Raw genomic sequence first — 21376 nt, 5'->3', positions numbered from 1 at the left:
TTTTGTTGCCCTCAGAGCCTTAATAATTGTTGAGTGGGAAGACAAAAAGGTGTGATCGTGGAAAACCCATCACACTGTCCAGCTCCAACAAGGTCTTGCATGGTGTTTAAAATAAGTCTCGTAAAGTGGGTCATAAATATTATACATCATTCCCAGCAGAAATAAATATACGTGTCGTTTGCAGCATCCTCCATGCATTTTTCCAGCGCTATCACAGCCTGATAGGATGTCTGCGGTCATGTGACGGGAAGCGCAGCATTTTTCAGCTGAAAAAACGAGCTAGGATAGTCGGGAATCGCATATCCAGGTAAACAATCAAAATGCATGAAATATTAAACGAAAAATCCCCATCCCGGCCATCCTTTTCTGTGACACCGTCGACCCGCCACTCACCGGGTTGACCTGGCTGTCACACCACACCTCAAGCAAACCAGCTCCGGTCGCTTTTTAATGGCGAACGCTAAGCTAGTTAGCTAAATGACCCCTCTCTATTTTGGCTGCCGCTCAGCGGCCAGCTAGCCAGCGTCAACCGGGGAGGAATATCGCTAGCTCAAAAATAGCCGAGGTTGCTGCAACGAAATGCTTTTCTGCTCAGACTGTCACTCAAATAGTCACCGCTGCAGCGTTTAGCATGCAGTGAGGAAGCAGTGTGTGTCCCATTCATAGTAGATTAGTGCTGAGCTTCTGCTGCCAGAGAAGCTGGTTTAGTTGCAGAAACGCCGTCGCTTAGCGTGCTAGCTGGCTAATATAATGGCTAGTGCAGGATAACAGGCTAACCTGCTGTAGATTATCAGCTTGAAGGTGCATGACGGAAATTTCATGCGCGACATTTCATTCAGAAATATATTTTTTAACGACCAGAAGTGCTTTGTTGATATTTTGCATGTTGGTGTTTTTGTTATGTCACTGTTTGCAAAAATGCTAGCAAGCCAGTGCTGATGGACAACAACAGATTGATGCCAGTATGCTGTGCTGCCTTCTGTTACCATGTCTGTGAATTCATGTTTCCACAGGAGTTAATCCCGGTATGGGGGACATGAAGACCCCAGATTTTGATGACCTGTTGGCAGCATTTGACATCCCTGACATAGATGCCAAAGAGGCCATCCAGTCTGCTCCAGATGAGGCGGAGGGACCCCATGGAGCCACAGGGGCACCTCTGGGGAAATCAGACAGCGTGGTGGGTGTCGGGTCATCCTTGAGACCGCCGAGCCCCTCCTCAGACCCCCAGGCGGACACCTCCATCGTGAGTGTGATTGTGAAGAATAAAGTTCGTATTGAGGCTGTAGATGGAGGGGACGGAGACACAGACCAGGACCCTATTGATGTGATCGCAGGGGTCGACGTGGGTCCACGACTGGGCGCGTGTGCCCCAGGGATGGCTGAATCTGAAGCGCTCAACCACAATGGTTTTGGGGCGTCTGGTGTTTCTACGCCTCTTCCCCTCAGCCAGATGCAATCCAACGGGGCGCCGTGGTCCATGAACACCCCTAAAGTGTCTTCAGAGGCGTCGGCTGCTGGTGCAGCTAAGTCACATAAGCAGGGCGGAAACATTTTCAACAGACTGAAACCGCTTGTGGCACAGGGGTCCGGAGATCCAGTGGGCCGGGCGAGGAAGATGCAGCTCCTGCAGCAGCAGCAGCAGCAACAGCAGCAGCAGCAGCAGCAGCAGCAGCAGCAGCAGGACACGGGCCAGGAGAGAGCAGATGGAGTCAAAGCTTCATTACCTTCATCTTCCTCACTATCAGCTGGCTCTTCTCCTCTGGCGGCAGGTGGGCCCGTTGGACTAGCTTCCCCTTTCTTTCCGCCTTCCAAGCCTCTGCTTCCCACTCCCCCCTCTGCCCTCTCATCACACCCGCTGCACTCATCTCAGCCTTTTAACGGAGCCCCTAAAGGCGGCCCTGCCGGATTTCAGCACCAGCAGATGGAGGAGGATGATTCTGACCCGGATTTGGGGAGTCCGCTGGTGATCCAGGAGAACCCGGACTCCCCAACTTCTACACAGCTGAACCGTCGCTACAAGTCTGACTCAGTCTCAACTCAGCCCACGTCCTCTACCGCGTCTCACCCTAAACCCGGGGACACGCCTTCAGGGGCATCTCTGACTTCATCGACCCCTCAGTCCGGCTCAACAGAGAATCCCCAGCTGGAGGACCGGCATCCAGAGCACGTCATAGAGGAGAGAGACTCGCCAGAGAGTCCTGAGCCAGAGATGCCAAAATCAACTGCTCAAGTAGCCGCCAAGAGGTGCTCCAGCCCTGCGGTGGCCTCCACTCCACCTCCCTCTGAGCTGCGGGAGCCCAAGGAGGAGGAGGAAGAGATGGAAGTGGGGAATGGGGTGGACAGGGCCGTTGATGGCAAAGCTGACAAGGGAGAAAACGCGAGAACAGGCGAGGAGAAGATGGAGGTGGATGATGGCAAGGCGAAGCCTGTCTCCACTGAAGGAGGAGAAGCCGGTGTCGCTGTACCTGCTGCTTCTGGCGCTCCGTCGCGACCCCTCAAAGTCAGAATAAAAACAATTAAAACCTCCACGGGTGGAATAACCAGAACTGTCACAAGGGTGGCGCCTAAAGGTGGCGCCGCAGGGAAAGGTATGGACCCTAAAACTCAAGCTGGGGAGCGCAAGGTATTAGGAAACAAGGCCCAAAAAATTGATGCCTCCCAAGGTCACATGACATCCCAGCAACAGAAAGTAAGTGCTCTCAATGCTCTGCCAGTGTCCACACTCGCAGCCAGCAGCGTCATGCTCGCCGCTGCCACAAAGGTCCAAAACAAAATGGCTGCATCTGACAAGGCCAAAGTCTCTGCCACGGCCGTCAGCATCACAAAATCAGCTGCCCTGCCTGCAACTCCTGCTGTGGCCTCCTCTCCCAAGTTCTCAGTCGCCGCTGGTGGGATCAGTGTACGCACCGCCACAAAAGGGACAGCTAACGGAGGTAGCGGCACCATCATAGGCGGCACCCTCCAGCCAAACAAGCCTGCCTCCATAGTCAACAGCACGGGCGCCGTCATCTCCCGAAGTCAGTCGAGCCTGGTGGAGGCTTTCAATAAAATCTTAAACAGTAAGAACCTGCTGCCTAGCTACAAGCCCGACCTGTCAGCGCCCCCGCCACCCGAGTGGGGTCTCCCTCTTCCAGCCACAGGGTACCGCTGCCTGGAGTGCGGAGATGCTTTTGCCCTGGAGCGCAGCCTGGCTCGACACTACGACCGCCGATCACTCCGCATCGAGGTGACCTGCAACCATTGTGCTAAGAGGCTGGCCTTCTTCAATAAGTGCAGCCTGCTGCTACATGCCAGGGAACACAAGGAGCGTGGGCTGGTCATGCAGTGCTCGCACCTGGTCATGAGGCCTGTCACTGTGGAGCAGATGATCGGACAGCAGGACATAACACCCATCGGTGGTAAGTAGGGCTGCAACTAACTTAGTAAATATTAGTTGTAATAATTAGTTAAACTGCCACATATTTTTACACTTTTATATCAGAAAATAGTAAAAAAAAAAAAAAAAGCCAGTCACTATCACCCAGAGCCCAAAGCCAAAATTTATTGAATTCACAATAAATTAAAGAGAGAAAAGTAGAAAATCCTCATATTTTGAGGAGCAGGAAACAGATGGCAAGTTGTTGCAGCCCTGATGGTAAGAAAGTTTTGCATTAAGTGTGTGTAATGCTTTTGAATTCAACATTAATTTATGCTGTTTACATCATACATTTTTTTTTTATTTGTGTAGAATCATGAAAGAACCACAACATTATGTTAGTCTTGTGATGATTTGTCATGGGAAAAAAAACCCCTAAACATATCATTCATTTGTGATCATCTTCATTGACAACCTCACATTTATTTATCTCTTCTGACTGCCACCTCTTGGTTGACCAGGACTACTCTCCTCTTCATCCTCATCTCCTCCAGTCTCCTCTCCCTCCACCACACCCGGGGGCTCCGCCATCTCTGCCAACTCCAGCCCGATGAAGGACGCTACGTCTCCGGCTTCAGCTCCACCTCGACCGGTCCGCCGCGCACCCCAAGGTCCCCAAGCGCTGATGCCTCTGCCCTGCAAGAAGGCGGAGGGGCTGCAATACAACAATTTCAAATGTCCCGAGTGCCAAACACAATTCTCTGGCAAGGCCGAGCTGGTCACGCACTTCCAGCAGATCCGAGCTGCCCCCAACTCAGTGAGTCTTGGTGTTGAGAGAGAGAGCACTGTATGTATCGTGCTTCTGGTTTCTGCTGTTATGTAATGTTGGAGGTTGTTTTTTCTCCTTTTTTTTTTTTTGACTTCTTCTTTTCTTCTGTTTCAGACGTGTACACAGTGCTCGCCTCCCATGATGCTACCGAACTCGTGTGCCGTGTCCGCCCACCAGAGGATCCACAAACACAAAGCACCTCATGTCTGTCCTGAGTGTGGGGGCATCGCCCGGCAGGCCAGCTTCCAGACCCACCTGGAGGAGGCCTGTCTGCACTTTGCCAGGCGCATTGGCTACAGGTGTGGAAACCGTCATCAAAAACAAGTTGCTATAAGATCCTTTAATACTACTTCCAGTAACGTCTTGCCTTAATTTGATACCAGCAGCATCAGACAGCAGTATTTACTTTAGGAGACAGAGCACTGTGTTTCCTAAAATATACTAAAACTTACAAAACAGTCTCACCACAGTTTCTATTTAGTAGCTGTTTTGGAGCTTTTGATCATATCATTCTGAGCAGATGGGGTTTGCCAAGTTGTCATGTCATTTTAGATGTTTAAATTTCCATTTTTCTGAGTACTTTACATACTTTTAAATGATTTTACTTTAAAAGTTTAAATTTAAAAAACTTGACTTCATTAAAAGTAATTCTGGTGGGACTAGCTTGAATGCTTGTGGTGTAATGATCAACACCATATCTATTACATATCTAGTATCAACATATACAGACGGGTTATAAATGAAAGGAAAAACCTGAATAAATGAGTGAAGAAACATAACGAATGCAGATGCTGCACACAGAAGCACTGCATGGTACAGTTAAGCAGTTAACATCCAATCATGCTCTATGGCTTGTATAAAAATGCTGAGCAGGCCCGTTTTACTCTGGTTTTGCATCAAGATTGAAAGAGGAAAAGATCTAAATGACTTTGAAAGAGGGTTCATCGTTCGGATGGCAGGAGCTTCAGTCACAAAGACTGCTCCACTGACTGTTGTGTTTCAATGGGAACAGTGACTAAAGTGACATCTGCATTTAGATCTATGGGAAAGTTGTCAGTAAATAGGGTTGGAAAATGTGGTCGTATATTTGATGACTGTGATGCAGTCAAAAGCAGAAGAGAAAGTCTTCCTCAGGTGACTGAGAAGGTCAATGCAGGACATGATCAGACTCAGCAAGAACAGTCCGTCGACAATTGCATAGAGAGGGATATTATAGTAGGGTTGCAGTGCATAAACCCCTCATTACAAAGATGAATGCACATTTGAGAGTTCAGTGGTGCAAAAACCATAGGCACTGGTCAACAGGGATGTGGAAACAAGTGATATAGTCAGATGAGTCATCCTTCACCATATTCTCGAAAAGCATGCATGTGTGGCGTTCACCAAGACTACTGTAGAGGCCTGAATGCTTGACCCTTACAGTGAGGGGATCCGGTGGCTCTGTTATGCTTTGGGGGGCATTTTGCTGGCATGGTTTGCGTCCACTTGTCCCCTTAGAGGGAAGGGTCACTGCAAATCAATACAAAGTTGTTCTGAGTGATCACCTTTATCCTATGATGAAACGTTTCTATCCTGATGAGAGTGGTCTCTTCCAGGATGACAATGCCCCAATTCACAGGCCACGAGGGGTCACTGAATGGTTTGATGAGTATGAAAATGATGTGAATCATATGCTATGGCCTTCACAGTCACCAGATCTCAACCCAGTTGAACACCTATGGGAGATTTTGGTCCGACGTGTTAGACAGCGCTCTCCACCACCATCATCAAAACACCAAATGAGGGAATATCTTTTGGAAGAATGATGTTCATCCCTCCAGTAGAGATCAGAGATTTGTAGAATCAATGCAGAGGCACATTGAAGCTATTCTGGTGGCACATGGTGGCCCAACTTACTAAGACACTTTATGATGGTTTCTCCTTTAATTTGTCATCCGTCTATTATAAAACTTTGAGTTTCTATTTATTCCATTATTTTTCCAAATTAAAGAAAGAAAATACATTTATATCCCAGATTTAAACAACAGCTGTTTTAGATGTCACACCAACAGGCTGTGACACCATTATAGTAAACTGTTTTGTCCAACAATGGTAAAAATCATAGATGACTAAGAAAACCATAAAATGTTTGCATTTGAAAAGCTGAAGTCAGTGGATTTTTTAAAATAAATGTGCATATCGATGAATCTGAAGTCGAAATCAATTCAAGAGAATTTTATTTTAAAATGAAGTAAGAATACATCCTTTTTTCTTTTTCTTTTTTTTTTTTTTTTTGCTTCGTCAAGGTGCTCGAGTTGCCAGGTCGTGTTCGGAGGGTTGAACTCCATCAAGTCCCATATTCAGACTGCTCACTGCGAGGTCTTCCACAAGTGCCCCAGCTGCCCCATGGCCTTCAAGTCTTCCCCCAGCGCCCAGAGCCACATCAGCACCCAGCACCCAACGCTCACCGGAGGACAGGCCAAGTGCGTGTTTCCCACCTCTACCAAATAATCCATTTCCCACCCACACATGCAGAAACATCTCTCAGCAGATGTATGAAAGTTATGAAATAGTTCCCTGCAGTGTTCATTTTCTATCTTGTGTTTCTCTTCCTTTTTTGCAGAATGATCTATAAATGTGTGATGTGTGACACGGTTTTTACCCAAAAGCCGTTGCTGTACATGCACTTTGACACTCATTTAGCCAAGCAAAAAGTGCACGTGTTCAAGTGTCCTGACTGCACCAAGTTGTACGCCCAGAAAGGTTCCATGATGGAGCATATTAAGGTGAGTTTGTGACTATTCATAGATTTTAGATATTGAGATAAATAGATATGGCAAGTTATCAATACAAATCTGAATCTTTTGCCTTCATGTGTTGCCCATTTGTTGCTTTCTACAATGAATGTGGTGTCAACAAAGGCATACAGTAATTCTTGGATCGGCCTTAGCAAGGTTCCTCTCTGCTGACCTTGTCCTAAGTTCTATGCCAAGTACAGTAGTGAAAATAATCACATTTTTAAAATTACAACATGTGCAAAGTTGTTGTTTTTTTCCTAAGATGGAGGATTGAAAAAGGTAAATTAATGTTCGCAGCCACTCTGAACGCTTTTATATGTCCTCATACTGTCCCGTCATCGCTTTCAGACGGCTCACAGAGGCCCGTCAGCCAAACAGGAGGCCCAGTCCGACGCCTCTAACCCTGCCTCGGCCCCGGCCAACACATCCGGTCCCTCCGGCCTCAAGTCGAAATCCTCGGGAAAAACAGACAACTCCGACGGAGAGGACTGGGGGCGAGAACAGGAGGAGGAAGAAGAGGAGGAAGAGGAAGAGGACGACGACGCGGACGAGGACTACGAGGCTCCGGGGGGGGCTCACACGACCTCGGCGGGGGGCAGCAGTCATCCCAGCGCCCAGACGGAGTGGACCTGCCCCCAGTGTCAGACCACCTTCACCGACAACGACGATTATCTCAGTCATGTGAAGATGGAGCACGGCAAGGTGTGACATAACGCTCTCTTATGCAACAGGAAGTCAGTTTCATGTGATTGTGTTCTGTCTTATAATATTAGTTAGACAGAAAATTAAACTTTTTATTTCGATGCAGCATCTAATTAGCACTGTTAAACCAGCTTACCTGTTATTGCCCTGGAGGCTGATATTAATTTTCCTTCCCTTGCTGTTTATTTAACATTTACTTATCTTATCTGTCTCTTCCTACGTGTGTGTGTGTGTGTGTGTGTGTTCGTATCTGTGCTGCCAACTCCATAGTTCCCATGTCGTATTTGTGGAGGCACGTTCAGCACGTCTTCCAGCTTGAGGCGTCATGAGCGTGTCATTCATGAGGGCAACAAAAGAGTCTTCCATTGCCAGTGAGTATCTTTGGCTTTTTAGAATTTTAAACTGAGCTAAAATTGTTATTTTCAATGTTTTTATAATTTGGGTTTTTCTCTAAAAAGAAGTTTTAGTTGGTTAATTGAATTATCTAGCTGGATTTTATTATAAACTGTCTTAGTCTCAGTTTTAGGCATTTAACCCTGGTAACCCTGCATAATAACTTTCCAGATATTGCACAGAAGGAAAACGCACCTTTGGCAGTCGGTTCTTACTGGACAAGCATATTCGGCTCCACCACAGAACCCCAGATGGACAGGTGAGACAAGACTGTGTGATATTATTTCTGTTTGTGGACATGAATAAACTCAAAGGGGATGTGATCACACTGGAAAAGTGACAGTCAGTGTGCAATCTAAAAAGCTTGATTTGTTTGTCTGTTAATGTACAATATTGTCCCACAAAGGAGGTGGAGGAGCTGCGCACAGATATACGAGTAGTATGAATAAATTGCAGGTGATGGTGAGACGGCTACATATAGAAAACAAAAAATCAATATTATATCTTTGGAAACACATTTGTTTTTCTCTTTGTGAAGTATAATTGGCATTGACTTTCCAAAATGACTGATTGATGCTTGTCAGGATCATTGTCTGATTGTACAAAACAGTAAAATCAGTATATTATGACTAGTATATAGTACATACTCTATATTATGTAATATGGAACTGGGACAAGAGCGTTCATCAAATTATGAATCCTCCTTCCCTTTTTTTCTTACCTTGTCTATGACTAATGCAACTGCCCGGTCTCACTTGCCGTTCTTGTGTCCTCAGGGTCCCCCCATGACCAGGAAGCGTGCAGCCACAGGTGGAGAAGGTCCCAGCAGCTCCTCAGAGCAAGACGGTGAGGGTGGACCTCCTGGAGCCAGGGCAGGGGATGAGGAGGAAAACGCCACAGAGGACGGCGAGGACGGTGGTGGTCCCGCTAAGAGAACCAGGGCGTCAGTAGCGTCGACGTCTCTGACACCCGGCGAATTAGAGGAGGAAGACAACGTTTTCCGTTGCGTCCCCTGTGGCTTCTCCACCGAGGACGGGGCGGAGTTCCAGCGCCACATCCCCCAGCACCGGGCCGACACCGCCTCCTTCCAGTGCCTGCAGTGCGGCGTCTGCTTCGCCTCGGCCGGCTCTCTCAGCAGGCACCGCTTCATCACCCACCGCGTGCGGGACACCCAGAGCGACACAGACCGCGGCACCCCGCGCGCCCACGGCTCTCCGGACGGCTCACCGGCCGGCTCCCCTCAGGCGCAGGGAGAGGACGGAGAGGGGAATCTGAGCTGCAAAGTGTGCGGCCGGCGATTCGACAAGGCCACGGACCTCAACACCCACTTCAGGACCCACGGCATGGCCTTCCTCACCGCACACAAGACAGACAAGCCCCAGTAGAGGGGGGCAGATCCTCAAAGGACGGACAGACAGACGAGGAGTTACGAGGGTCAAGGCCGAGAAGAGAAGCTGTAGAATATGAATGTTGATCCTGAGATGAAAGCGAGCTGCTTCGGGTCTCCTGTGCAGTTTTTTTTAGTCACCATAAACAGTTTTACTCTATCTATGGCACCTCTTCTGTGCGATTGTAATTGCATGTTTGATCATGTTACTGGTCACATAACTGAACACACCCGTAATAAACTCTGGAGTGGAACGGTTCTTGAACAGCCCCCCCCCCCCCCCCCCGAGCAAAGCATTTATACATCAGCCATACTGTGTCTAATAACGTCTCGTCCCTCTTCAATCACTCATTCTGCACTGACTGTAGCCACCTGCCTGTTTGTTCATGTAACACATACTTTAATACATCCACCTCCCACTGTACTCCTGACAGCTGTAGTGCCGATATTTTTGTACTTCACATTGCTCATGGTATTCATGCTTGTTCGCCTCAAGTCCATGCTCATCTCGGCGGCTTTAGATCACTTTTATCAGCTCCTCCGCTTTCTCTGAAGCCGGTAAAACTGATCTCACGCCGACGTCTGAAGCATGAAGGGGAACGTTTGAAGAATTTGACACTGATTTTTATGTTGCTACAATATTGTAATATTTATTTATACAAAACACATTACTGCTGTTGGTATTTGTGTGAGTCAGTTGCGTCAAATCTTGCTAGACATAGTGCGATTTACCAACGGAGACATGAGATGAGAATCTCTGAAGGCATTTCTTTAGGAGACGAGGTTACTGGAGGTCTGTAACCTGTGTAGTGTGAATAATGTGTGATGTCGGTATTCGTTAAGCTAGTAGCAGAAGAAAAAGAGAGGTCAGGCTTCCTGCCAGTAGTATATCTGTAAGAGTTTGCCATGTAAATACATATAATTACACTAAAAGAAAGCGTTCTGGTTTTAGTAACTTGCTATGATAATGTGAATACGTATAGTATTTGTACTTGTACTGTTCCCTTTTTTTCCAAACAATTTGAAGTTTAAAAGAAAAAAAAAAGTCCCCCCCAGAGGTAGCTATACATTGTAATTACAAAGCAGAGGGAGAGCGAGGGGGTTGTGTTGTCTTAATGTGTATGAATACAAATGTTTATCTCTTTGAGACAGTTCTTTTTTATCTACAGAATCAGTGCTTGCTGTACTCACATTTCTTTTGTATGTTTCAAAAACAGCCTTCGCGGTCACATGATGGAGGCCTATGAGTGGATTTTTTTTTTTTGTTTGTTTGTATCTTTTATATGTCATATCATATTTATATAGCTCAATAGTGGAAATTTCATGTCATTTTCTTTTCCATGGTTGTGGTCTGCTTGCTGAAATGCCATACACTTTTGTGCTGTTTCGAAATAAATGTGTAAAAGAGACGATTGACTCGTGCAGCAGGTTCCTCTGCAGAGTTGAGGGTCGCATTCAGAACAGTGTTTGCAGCTTTTTTTTTATGTTCATGTGGCTTCAGTTTCCTGCTCCAACTGCATTCACCAAAAACTCAAATTAATCAAAAATTCAATTGTGCTTTTTTTTACATTAAGGACCAACCTACTTGTTCCAATCCATCAGTCACAAACACATACATAGACAGTTTCAGTGGGTATTACATCATAAATAGCATTTACTATAATAAGGACATTTTTTTTCTCTTTTACATGGTTCATTTTTATCTCTAAGTGGGTTTTCCACAGTCTGGCTCCACTCCCTCCAGCTCCAGCCCCGTCTTGCCTTCAGTGGCCTCCTGACATGAGGTCTGAAGCTCAGACGGACTGGGAGGATGGTGAACTTCAATCATCAGCTGGTAGATCAGCGTTCCAAGCAGCGCCCCCACACAGGGGGCCACTATTGGCACCCAGCACCAACCACCTCCAGCCCTGCAAAGACAGTTAATGGAGCAGTTTGTAGCCTTAAATACAGCAAGAGTTTCCATTATAATCATGATGTTGGACAACAAAGAGAAGAAAATTAGATGGTATAAACAGACAAAAAGTGTCTCAGTGTCCTGACTGAGAAGACTAACTTGAAAACATCGATTCCCCAGCCGGCAATGTACGTGAACAATCGAGGCCCAAAATCCCTGGCTGGGTTGAGAGCGTAGCCGCAGTTTGAGCCCATTGAGATGCCGATAACCAGCACCGCTGCTCCCACCAGGACAGGCTGGAGACCATCGGGGAGGGAACTGTTCCTCTGGTCCCCGAGAGCCAGGACACACAGCAGCAGGGCAGCTGTACCTATCACCTGGATAACAAGGGAACCGTTATGCATGTGCAGAAAGGTACACATCCTGTCCAGTATTTAGAGCAGGAACAAGATAAAAGATTCAGTGAAGGAAAGATGGAGCATGTTAGATTAAAGCTCCCAAAACTGAAAAAGGCAGTGGTTTGATCCTGTTGAATAGTTAGTTGCAAATATGCAACACTTAAAAACCCTCAATGTCATTTCACAACCAGGGTTGTTTCCATAAAATAGGCCAACATATAAGTTAAAAACACCCTCATACAACTATAACATGCATTATAAAAAAACAGGAGTATCTTTATATTTGTATGTTGGAGCAATGAGTGCCTCCAGGTGGCTGTGTAGTAGTGTGTCTTTTACGCTGATGTGAGGGATGAACCTTTGAAACAACCAAAGGGGAGTGACAGCATCAATCTGACCTGGTCTAAGACGCCTCCCCACAAGCTGAGGTAGTCTGCAGGGTAGGTGGAGAATATGCCAGCTGTGGCGGTGGGACCTGTCACTGTCAGCTCACCTCCACTGTACGCCTGGATAGCATCTGTAAACACCTCACCGCACATGCACAAACACACAAAAGACACAGACAATTCCCAGAGTATTTAGAGTATATCATACTAAACATGAAAAGATATGTCTGATATGCTTTTCTTATTGATAAAAAATCCCTTGAAAACAATGAGCTGATCCTGCTAACAAGTATTACACCTCCTTTGTTGTCCAAAAACTATTCAAAAACACTTCATTTAGCTGCATTGATGCACTGGGTGATGTGTTCCTTCATTCCTCCATGGACACACATGCACACTGTGGTTTATTTTCAGCCAAATACATCATGCTGCTGCCATAAATACTCACATCCCACATGTGTATTCATCCGCAGCTAAAAGTAGTCCCCAACAAATGCACTTTTTTTACTCCAGTTTCAGTAATGTTTGCTAAAAACCACAGTGTCCAGATGTTTTAGGAGATATAGGAGCCTTTTTAAAACATGAAACCACATATTTATGATTTGTTTCTAAGTAGGAATGAGTGGGTTTAAGCATCTAGTGCAATATTTGGGAGATTAAGTGATTCTGATTGCAGGTGTTACTGTTGAAGACTCACCGTAGTACTGCAGGCCAACAGTGGCTGCAGCCAGAAACGCTCCAAGCACTTGGAAGAAGACATAGAAAGGCAGCTTTAACCAGGGATGTCTGCCCAAAACGCACAAGCTCAGAGAGACAGCGGGGTTCAGATGAGCACCTTACAGGAGGAAAATAAGAGAATTAAACTTTCTAACATTTAAAAATTATACGTCTTTTGTCTCCTATACTGGAGATATAAAATACATCTTTACATGCTTATTACAATCTGTGCAACACAAAGCTTTGACCTTCATATTAAATACTGTAGGTGACAATTTTACATATATATTTACCTGAGACTCCTCGTGACACAAAGACCCCAAATGTTACTCCCAGAGCAAAACCCAGATTGATTGACAGGTAGTGCCCCTTCTTATCTTGAGTTGTCGTCACCTGAGCGACAGAACCACATCCAAATAGCTGTAATTGAGATGAAGAGCTGTATGAGCAGAATGTAATACTGAGTGGAGAAAAAAAAGATACACATCTAAGAACCTGAATCTGAATGACTCTGTTGTCTCTAAAGGCCAGTAAACACACAGCGCTGCCTTGGTGCAATTTTCTTTTTTATGAACTTCATTGCTCAGGAAACTGCTTTATGATTTGTGTTGTAAATGTTGATTGCACTGGCAGGCGAGACAGATAAAGACTATCGAGATGAAACAAAAGCACACAAACTCTGCCAAATGAGAGACAAACATCACTGATGAAGAACTCTTGCACCACTCTCGCTCCTTATCTTCCCTTCTGTCGCCTCACCCATCCTCACCTGTCTTCCCTCCTGACTCACTGTCACTCTCTCTTTTTTTGTTCTGTCTTTCTTTCAGGCCAAAGTCCTCAGTTATCCATTGGGAAGATTCACTAACTGCTTCAAAACACAAAAGTATGTAATTGTTTTGGGAAACTATGTTAAATACTTGATGGTTACTATAGTGACCGAGTGAAACAAATGCAAAAGCCTGGATCTGAAACACAAATATGAGTCTTTGCCTCAGCATGGCATTTTAAATAGTCCCACTAGACACTAAATATGAACAATTACTGAAGAAGATGAATGTTCTTTGTCTTTTGTACTGAATCTTTTGCCGTATGATGCATTTATACATTAGAAAATGATACACCAAAGTGCCTCATGCAACTAACTGAAGTTCAAATCCATAACAAAAAGAAAAAACACTTACAATCAGGACGTACACTCCGAGACATTCAGCCATGCACTCCCTGACCAGCTGGTTTCTGATCCGACACTTCCCCAGAAGTCTCTCCATCCCGGACGTTTCCTCTGCACCGTCTGGTGGCCACAGATGAGCTTTCAGAGCCGGGACGCTGTCATCAGGTGGATCTGACCTGCGGAGTACTGCACTGTCCGCCTGACTGAGCAGAGTTTGACCTTTCATACTGGAGCTGTAAGCTACGTCACTCACTTTATGGCACGGTTGAGTTGGTGGTGTGTGTGCATGCAGCAGAGGAGAGTAGTTCACTTTGCAAGACATCTTTTTTTTAAATAAAAAAAAATATGCGATTGAAAATACTTCACATTGGTCTCCTGCAAACAGGCCTGATCCTGGATCACTGAGCTGGTTTGTTGTGAGCTCACCTGCTTGGAATTGCCTCTGATTGTTCCTCTCATTTGATTGGTTATTAGATTTCTACACTTTTTGTTGTTGTTTTTTCTTCTTCTCTAAGTGCAAACACTCCTCAGTTCAGCATTCTTCATCCAAATCCCGTCCATCCTACTATAAAGTATTTCAATGTATTTATAATGATTTGTGCCATGTTGCATCTATGTAAGTAACCAACAAATAATGCTGATAAGAAATTAACTTTTTGGTACAGTTTTCTCAAATATATATCATGTATTCTGTGATAATCTGTAATTCCTCTGACAGTCATGGTAGAGGAGAACAAGCAACAGAGCTTGTACTGATTTCAGGTTTATTTTTATATGATGTATATCAAAAATATACATTTGTCTACCATTAGTGTTGTCGGACTTGTTATGTGGAGAACATTGTTATCAGTTAAATTCTGTTCAGGTTATGCCAATCCAATAAACTACTATCACACCACAAATCAGTGTAGGAGGTATCGTGTATGTCAGCAGATCATCATACTGCATTATAAAACTATAAAATAATACTGTATTAAAACACTGGACAGAGTTATTGTAGAAAAGCAAAGCGTAGAGTAATACTACAAACTCCTCCTTCCTTCCTATAAAGATGATTTCACTTCCTCTGGTAGGAAGCATGTGAATGGAGGCGAAGCGAAACAGGATTTGAGTTTATTTTTCTCATGACTTCAAGTGCATCCTGCATGTAAGGTATTTATTTCCTCATCATTCAGATCCTTTTCACCTGGTCAAAGGAAGACCTTGCTTGCAAAAATGAGTATTTATTTAAGCTGCTCGTGCACAGAAATCAACAAACAGAGCAAAAAGCGTGAAGTGTCTGTGATGTAACATGAACATGAATAGCAGAGTGTTTTCCCAATAAAGGGTCATCAAATCAGGTGAAAGATGGACTTGAATCCAGGTATCGATGTCAAATATAGTGGGAAGAATAGACTTTCAAATGGACAGAGAGAAATAATAAGATTGGAAGTGATTTGCTTGCAAAAATTTAATTATTTATTGAATTATCTTCATGTAACAATGCAGCTATTCACATTTATCTTTTCTTGCACGTTTGGTGATTTCTGCAAAAAAGCAAGCAAACTTTCTTTATGTTGTTTTCATTTGGGGAAAATGGAAGGAACACAGGACTCTGTTGTCCATAACATCATACAGTACACAAAACAAAGAGGAGAAAGACCTACAAGGCCTCAAACCATCACACAGGATGCATTAAGTGCTTTATGACCCAGCCAGGAACACACATGTGTAAGTAGCTGAGGGAGGAAACAGAGTCAGCAGCAGGTTATATAATTCCTGTATGTTAATTAAAACGGTTTGCAAGGACAGTGTCTTTTGATGTTGAGTGCAGTGCCTGCTGTTTAGGGAAAAATTGAAGGTATCGTTATCTCCACTCTCCTGATGAAGGCAGATTTGCCAGAACACGAGAAGCAGCCGGAGCAATCAGACCTTTTGATATTTCACACATGAAAGAGCGCCTTGAATTTTTAAAAAATGTAATTGAACATGAATAATCATACCTCTGTATAAAAGACATCTCTGCCGAAGCTCGTGGAAACCGCAACCCTGATCGAGGTCACACTGACATGTTCATTACATGGGGGCTTTTTTTAAATGGAGAGATGGAGAAAGGAGTCCTGATTATGTTTGATTTCAAGAGGAGAGATTACAGGCTTGCTGTGACCAGGATGGCATGCAAAGATGTGATGTGAGAACAAGCTGAATTTGGACTTTTAACAGTGCTGCTTTATTTCACTTCAGTTCGCCGGTATCTGATCTCAGAAATTCCTGCCAGAACAGTAATTCCTCACAGCTGAGTCGAAGAAAGTATATAATAAACTTCTGGTTTAGGAAGGTTGTATTTTAAATTCCTCTAAAAAGTCCATCCTTTGCTTATGCTCTGTCCAAATAGCTTTGTTTCAGTTCTCTCAGCTTCCAGAAGACCAAAACCAGTTCATTTTCTGCTGGTTTTTTAGCACAAATTAACATTAAATAATGGATTACATTATCATTAACTGCAATATATGCATCCTCTTATTTGAAATGTATGCATTGCAATTTATATTATTCACAACTCACAATCCAGGAGTCTTATAAAAATTGATTTTTATTGTTAAAGATAGTTTTTGCAAGTACAACCCAAAATCTACAAGACAAAAGCATTAACACAGAACACACATCCAGTATTAAATTTTCACTGTTTTACTCAGTTGTTGACTGCAGTGTTTGCTAGTTCCTGAAACCACAGCATTAACTTACATTCAGTAAAATAAATATCCAATACAACAGTTTTTGGCTCATTAGCTGTGGCTAAATGACATCAGAGCTGGTAAACCTAAATCAACTAAACTAAGAATAACAGGGAAACAACAACAAAGTAAATATATTAAGATTCTTTATTTGATTCATCACACACACTCACATCTGTATAGATTTGTCTACAGGACAATACAAAAATAAAATATGTAACTGTGGATTTGTTTGGTGCCTCGTGTCTCGATTTGTCAAGATCACTAGTCATCGGGATTGGCAGCTTCTAGTCTACGTGGTCAGTTGGAATCCATAATTCAACACATTTTTGGCAAATGTCGCTCATGCAACCAGTTTGTCCATCTATAGAGAAGCAGTATAAAGTTCAGAGTTTAGAGTTCAGATCCTTTAAAAACATACATAGGATGTGAAATAGAACTCACAGCTCTAAAGAAATGTTTTCAGGTAACGTTTGCTATAGTTAAAGCAGTCCAGAGAGTATACTTCATTTGCTTAACATGTTATTTAAACCCTCCGAAGAACTTGGAGAATAATGAGTCATCATCCCGCATGTCCAAAAAGGGGCGTTGATCACCTGGAATAAAAACAAGAAAAACTGCATGAGAACTAGATTGAGCTATTATGTTGGTCAAAGTAAAAAAAATACTCTAACAACCTGTAAGACAGTTTAGAAACACCCACTGTGTATAAACCGACCTGGTAGGATAGGCTCAGGTTGATGGTTTGCTCCATTCAGGCTCGTAGGACCTGAACGGGTCACTGTTGTCTCCTCGTTGCCTTGGCCGTCTCTGACTGTGCGCCTCTCTTCTACAGTCTGTCAGACATCAAAACAGACGAATCATCAACTCACAACAAGTCAAAACATAAAATAGGATTACAGTAGAAGAAATAAACATTTAATTAATTTGTGTACTGATATTGTGTCAGATTACTATATTCATGGCCTTTTTTAGGATGTGTCATTTCTGTCATGTTCCACACACTGGACTAAAAAAAAATTGTCCATGAAACACTTGGAAATCTGCTTTGAAAAGTGTATTCATATAAAATGAATGATAAAATGAAGATAAACTGTATCTCTCACCCCGTCAGGTTTCACCACCTTAGTGACAGTGACTGACTGGAAGAAGGATCGAGTCCTGGGCTGGCTCGGTGCCTGGCCAGCAGGTGGCGACAGAATCTGATCCAAACCACCAGAAGACACTGCTGAGTCCAGATCTGGAGAGGTTGGGGGGGCGAGAAATCTGTTGAAACTCGAGGCAAAAGCACAAACTTCCTTTCTTTAACTGGAGGATTAAATAAAAATATCACCTACCTCTGTCTTCTTTGCGCTCGTCCTCTGGAGGTTTCTGTGACTCTCGTCTCCAAATATCATTAAACTGTTGAGACAACATAAGAACATCTAAGAATAGTTGATACATAACAATAAACACTATAACTTCATGTTGCCATTGGATCTAAATAACATCGGAGAAATGCAAGTAGCTGCTAACTTTCTCATTACCTTTGAAAAAGGGGTCCAGCCATGAAATGGTGAGCTGGGGAACTCTGGTGACTCATAAGAAGGGCAGCCATCATTTCTGGGCTCTCTAGACGGCCCTGTTTGGGGCCCTGGCTGGTCGCTGTGAGGGGATTTCAGCATAAAGTCTCGCAGGGGGTTCCCTCCACCTTTCTCTGGTCTGTCCTGAGGTGGTGGTGGTGGTGTTGGTGGTGGCATGATACTGGGAACATCTAGAACGCGAGGGAGACACAGTCTGTATTTACAGCCGGGAATCGCTTTCAAATCCAAAGTGTTTCCTTTTATAATTAGATTTTTGTAATCATACTCACTATTAACATAATAATTCCAACATGTGTAGTCATTTTTAAGTACAAGCTAGTAAAGAGATGCTTCATATTGAAATTGTAAAGGACTGGATCATGTGTGTACTGAGTTTTTATACCAAAGTATCCAGACTCTTGCTGTCTGTCCCAGCGGCCCAGCTGGGAGAATATCTCCTCCATCTCCCTGAGAACGTGGCCAAACGCCGGAGGCTCCTGGATCCTCATCCCATCGGGGCCGAAGCTGAAGCCAAATCTCCAGGTGCTGTCAAAGGGGTCCTGCTGATCCCCCCGAAAGCCATCATAGTCAAATCCATCCTCATCATCATCATCATCCTCGTCGTCATCATGGGTCATGGCATCGAAGAAGGGGTCCCTGATACACAGTGGTGGAAAGTAACCAAGTACCTTAACTCAAGTACTGTACTTAAGTACATTTTTAACGTACTTATACTGTATTTTCATTAAATGCTACTTTATACTTCCACTCCACTACATTTATTTGACAGCTTTAGTTACTTTTCAGATGAAGATTTGACACGATGGAAAATATAACAAGCTTTTAAAATATAGCAAATTGTTAAAGATGAAACCAGTGGTTTCCAACCTTTTTCACTTTTGACATCTTACAAAAAGCAGTGTGTAGTCAGGGTCACATTTCAGATGTCTATGAGTTGTTAACAGCTCCACCAAATAGTGATTTTTCCACCTAAACTTCTCACATGGTTTCATTTCAATAAATGTTCAAATGATCCAATATTTCAACAAAAATCAAAGATCAGAGAAAAGGTCCAAAAACTGAAAACAGATTTGTGTATCAGAACTTTGTTTTTTCTTCTTTCCTCTCCCATTAATCATCTCACGACCCCTAAGATTTATCTGGTGACCCTTTGGAGAGCCCGACCCCAGTGGTTGGGAAACACTGGACTAAACTAGTTGACTGTACATAAAGTAGTTCACACTAGCTCCACCTCCAGCAGCTACAACAGTAACATGCTGCTTACACACTGATGCTTCAGTATTAATAATGTAATGTCATAAATAGTACGACGAAACGACTACTTTTACTTTAATACTTTATGTACATTTTATGTACTTTTACCTAAGTAGGAGTTTTCATACGGGACTTTTACTTCTAATGGAGTAATTTTACATTGCTGTATTGGTATTTTAAGGATTCATTAGTAAAAAGGGTGAGTATTAATGTTATTTATGTGCATTAGGTACGCTACATATCATTGCCTGTGATGTCAACTCTTCATAATTATAGACTTTAAAGTAGTTAATCAGGTGTATTAATCCGCTTCTAGCCTAAATCTCATAAATTAGCAGACTATAGATACCACTCGCTTGGACCCCTGTTGTTTCCTGGCACAGAAACTCTTAATCTTGTCCTTGAGAGAGCTGAAGATGCTTTAAGAAGTTTCATTATCCGATACAAGTTAAAGGACTTATGCTAGCTTCAGGTTAGCTACCCGACAGTTGCTTCTCCTCTTCACTTCATAAACTTACCTTCGACCTCGGTAATGACCTCCGGGTACTCCGAAGAACCCGCGAAATAAATCAAAAACACTCATTTACCCACAGCTTTAGTGAAAAAAACTAAATCATAACAAAAAATATACGCGCAGCAAAAGACACACTGGAGAGAAAAAGGACAGTCACAGTTGTCAACAGTGTCGTAAAGTGCTCGATGTTTCGGTTTCGGAATGACGCAAGCTGTCGTAATGCTGTTACCGTAGTGAACACAGGAAACGCGCAGCAAAAACAACAGCACGTTATAATACACCTGCCAAACAGTTAGAAAACTTTTGTCTGAAATGTTCATGTCTGAAAAACTGAGACGTTCATGGGTGTCAATTGTTGTCAGTGGTTGAAAGTAAATACATTTAGTCAACCCTTCTGTGCTAAAGTAACAATTTGAGATACATCTACATCACTTCAGTACTTCCATTTTGTGCTACAACTATTCTGTACTCCGCCACATTTTAGAGGGAATATTGTACTTTTTCTTCATTACATTTATCGTAAAGCTATATAATGCTGTATAAAATATGATAAATTGTTAATGATTAAATGGCTCAACAGTTAAACGTGATTCAGTAATCAGTTCTGCCTGGACAAACTACTATATTGAAATGAAACACTTAATAATGGAATAATATATGTGAACGGGCATTTTTGAGTTCAAGTAGGCTACATTTTGCCCGTAATATTTCTGTATTTTTACTTGTAATGAAACACTTTTTGTAAAGTGTAACTTTTAATAAAAGGATCCACTTCTTCCACCGCTGCCTGTTGTAGTGTTTGCTAAGTGAAAGCGATCTGCTGTTTCCTAGCAACATCGTTCCATCCCAGAGTCTGGAACGTTCAGGGCGAAACATTCCAACACGGACTGTGACGTCAGTCAGTCCAACATGTGTAAACTGCGGTTTAAACGGTCATCTACGCTGTTTGGTGATTTCATTGATGAAATCCCAACAGCGGCGTGTGCACTGTGCACTGTTTAATGCAGATTTGTGTGTGTGTGTGTGTTTGTGAGATACAGATCATTGTGAGTGACAAAATGGGTTAAACTGGGTGTTTTGATTTGTAACTCGAGCGTCTATCTGTATAAGTCATATTTGTCGCCAATTAGAGCTCATCTGTTTTCTAAACATCCGTTTGAATGCTAATTAGTCACCCTGGGATACACAATGCAATGAAGCCTGTGCCCTAAAGCTTATCAGCAGTGGTGAAAATAGTACTCAAATACTTTATTATTAATTACTCACTAATTGGAAATATCAGTGTTAAGATGCGTTATAAGT

General features: G+C 43.4%; 3 protein-coding genes and 1 non-coding gene across 8 annotated transcripts; 2 read left to right on the top strand and 2 right to left on the bottom strand.

Moving 5' to 3' along the window:
• The first annotated feature begins 63 nt into the window (after nt 1–63).
• znf687b (zinc finger protein 687b) lies at nt 64–10907 on the top strand. Of its 4 annotated transcripts, none has more exons than XM_042436663.1 (10): nt 64–307; nt 1014–3401; nt 3913–4175; nt 4302–4486; nt 6473–6649; nt 6790–6952; nt 7313–7666; nt 7937–8037; nt 8231–8318; nt 8836–10907. In XM_042436663.1, the coding sequence occupies exons 2-10, from the start codon at nt 1028–1030 to the stop codon at nt 9442–9444; spliced, it is 4314 nt and encodes a 1437-aa protein (XP_042292597.1). In that variant the 5' UTR covers nt 64–307; nt 1014–1027; the 3' UTR covers nt 9445–10907. The 4 variants fall into 4 exon arrangements, with proteins under 4 accessions (XP_042292597.1, XP_042292594.1, XP_042292596.1 ...); XM_042436660.1 differs by having other exon boundaries at nt 3880–4175; XM_042436662.1 differs by lacking the exon at nt 64–307 and adding an exon at nt 347–565 and having other exon boundaries at nt 3880–4175.
• On the top strand, nt 7032–7166 carry LOC121913860. The gene has a single exon (XR_006100390.1). It is a non-coding gene; the product is annotated as a small nucleolar RNA SNORA13 (small nucleolar RNA).
• Nucleotides 10908–11070: 163 nt separating the features above from the next.
• Nucleotides 11071–14457, bottom strand: aqp10b (aquaporin 10b). Its single transcript, XM_042436667.1, has 6 exons — nt 14023–14457; nt 13135–13261; nt 12822–12959; nt 12137–12255; nt 11500–11717; nt 11071–11353 (listed from the first exon to the last, which is right to left on the bottom strand). The coding sequence occupies exons 1-6, from the start codon at nt 14332–14334 to the stop codon at nt 11152–11154; spliced, it is 1116 nt and encodes a 371-aa protein (XP_042292601.1). The 5' UTR covers nt 14335–14457; the 3' UTR covers nt 11071–11151.
• Nucleotides 14458–16852: 2395 nt separating this feature from the next.
• hax1 (HCLS1 associated protein X-1) lies at nt 16853–20302 on the bottom strand. Of its 2 annotated transcripts, XM_042435550.1 has the most exons (8): nt 20079–20302; nt 18689–18942; nt 18250–18476; nt 18061–18124; nt 17830–17963; nt 17442–17559; nt 17243–17319; nt 16853–17087 (listed from the first exon to the last, which is right to left on the bottom strand). In XM_042435550.1, exons 1-7 carry the CDS (start codon nt 20141–20143, stop codon nt 17246–17248), a joined length of 936 nt encoding a protein of 311 aa, XP_042291484.1. In that variant the 5' UTR covers nt 20144–20302; the 3' UTR covers nt 16853–17087; nt 17243–17245. The 2 variants fall into 2 exon arrangements, with proteins under 2 accessions (XP_042291484.1, XP_042291483.1); XM_042435549.1 differs by having other exon boundaries at nt 16853–17319; nt 20079–20294.
• Nucleotides 20303–21376: the final 1074 nt, after the last annotated feature.

The sequence above is a fragment of the Thunnus maccoyii genome, chromosome 15 (genome assembly GCF_910596095.1).
Source record: "Thunnus maccoyii chromosome 15, fThuMac1.1, whole genome shotgun sequence".
NCBI lineage: Eukaryota > Metazoa > Chordata > Actinopteri > Scombriformes > Scombridae > Thunnus > Thunnus maccoyii.
Note: the sequence above shows the minus strand (reverse complement) of the source record. Positions and strands in the feature narration are given on the sequence as shown.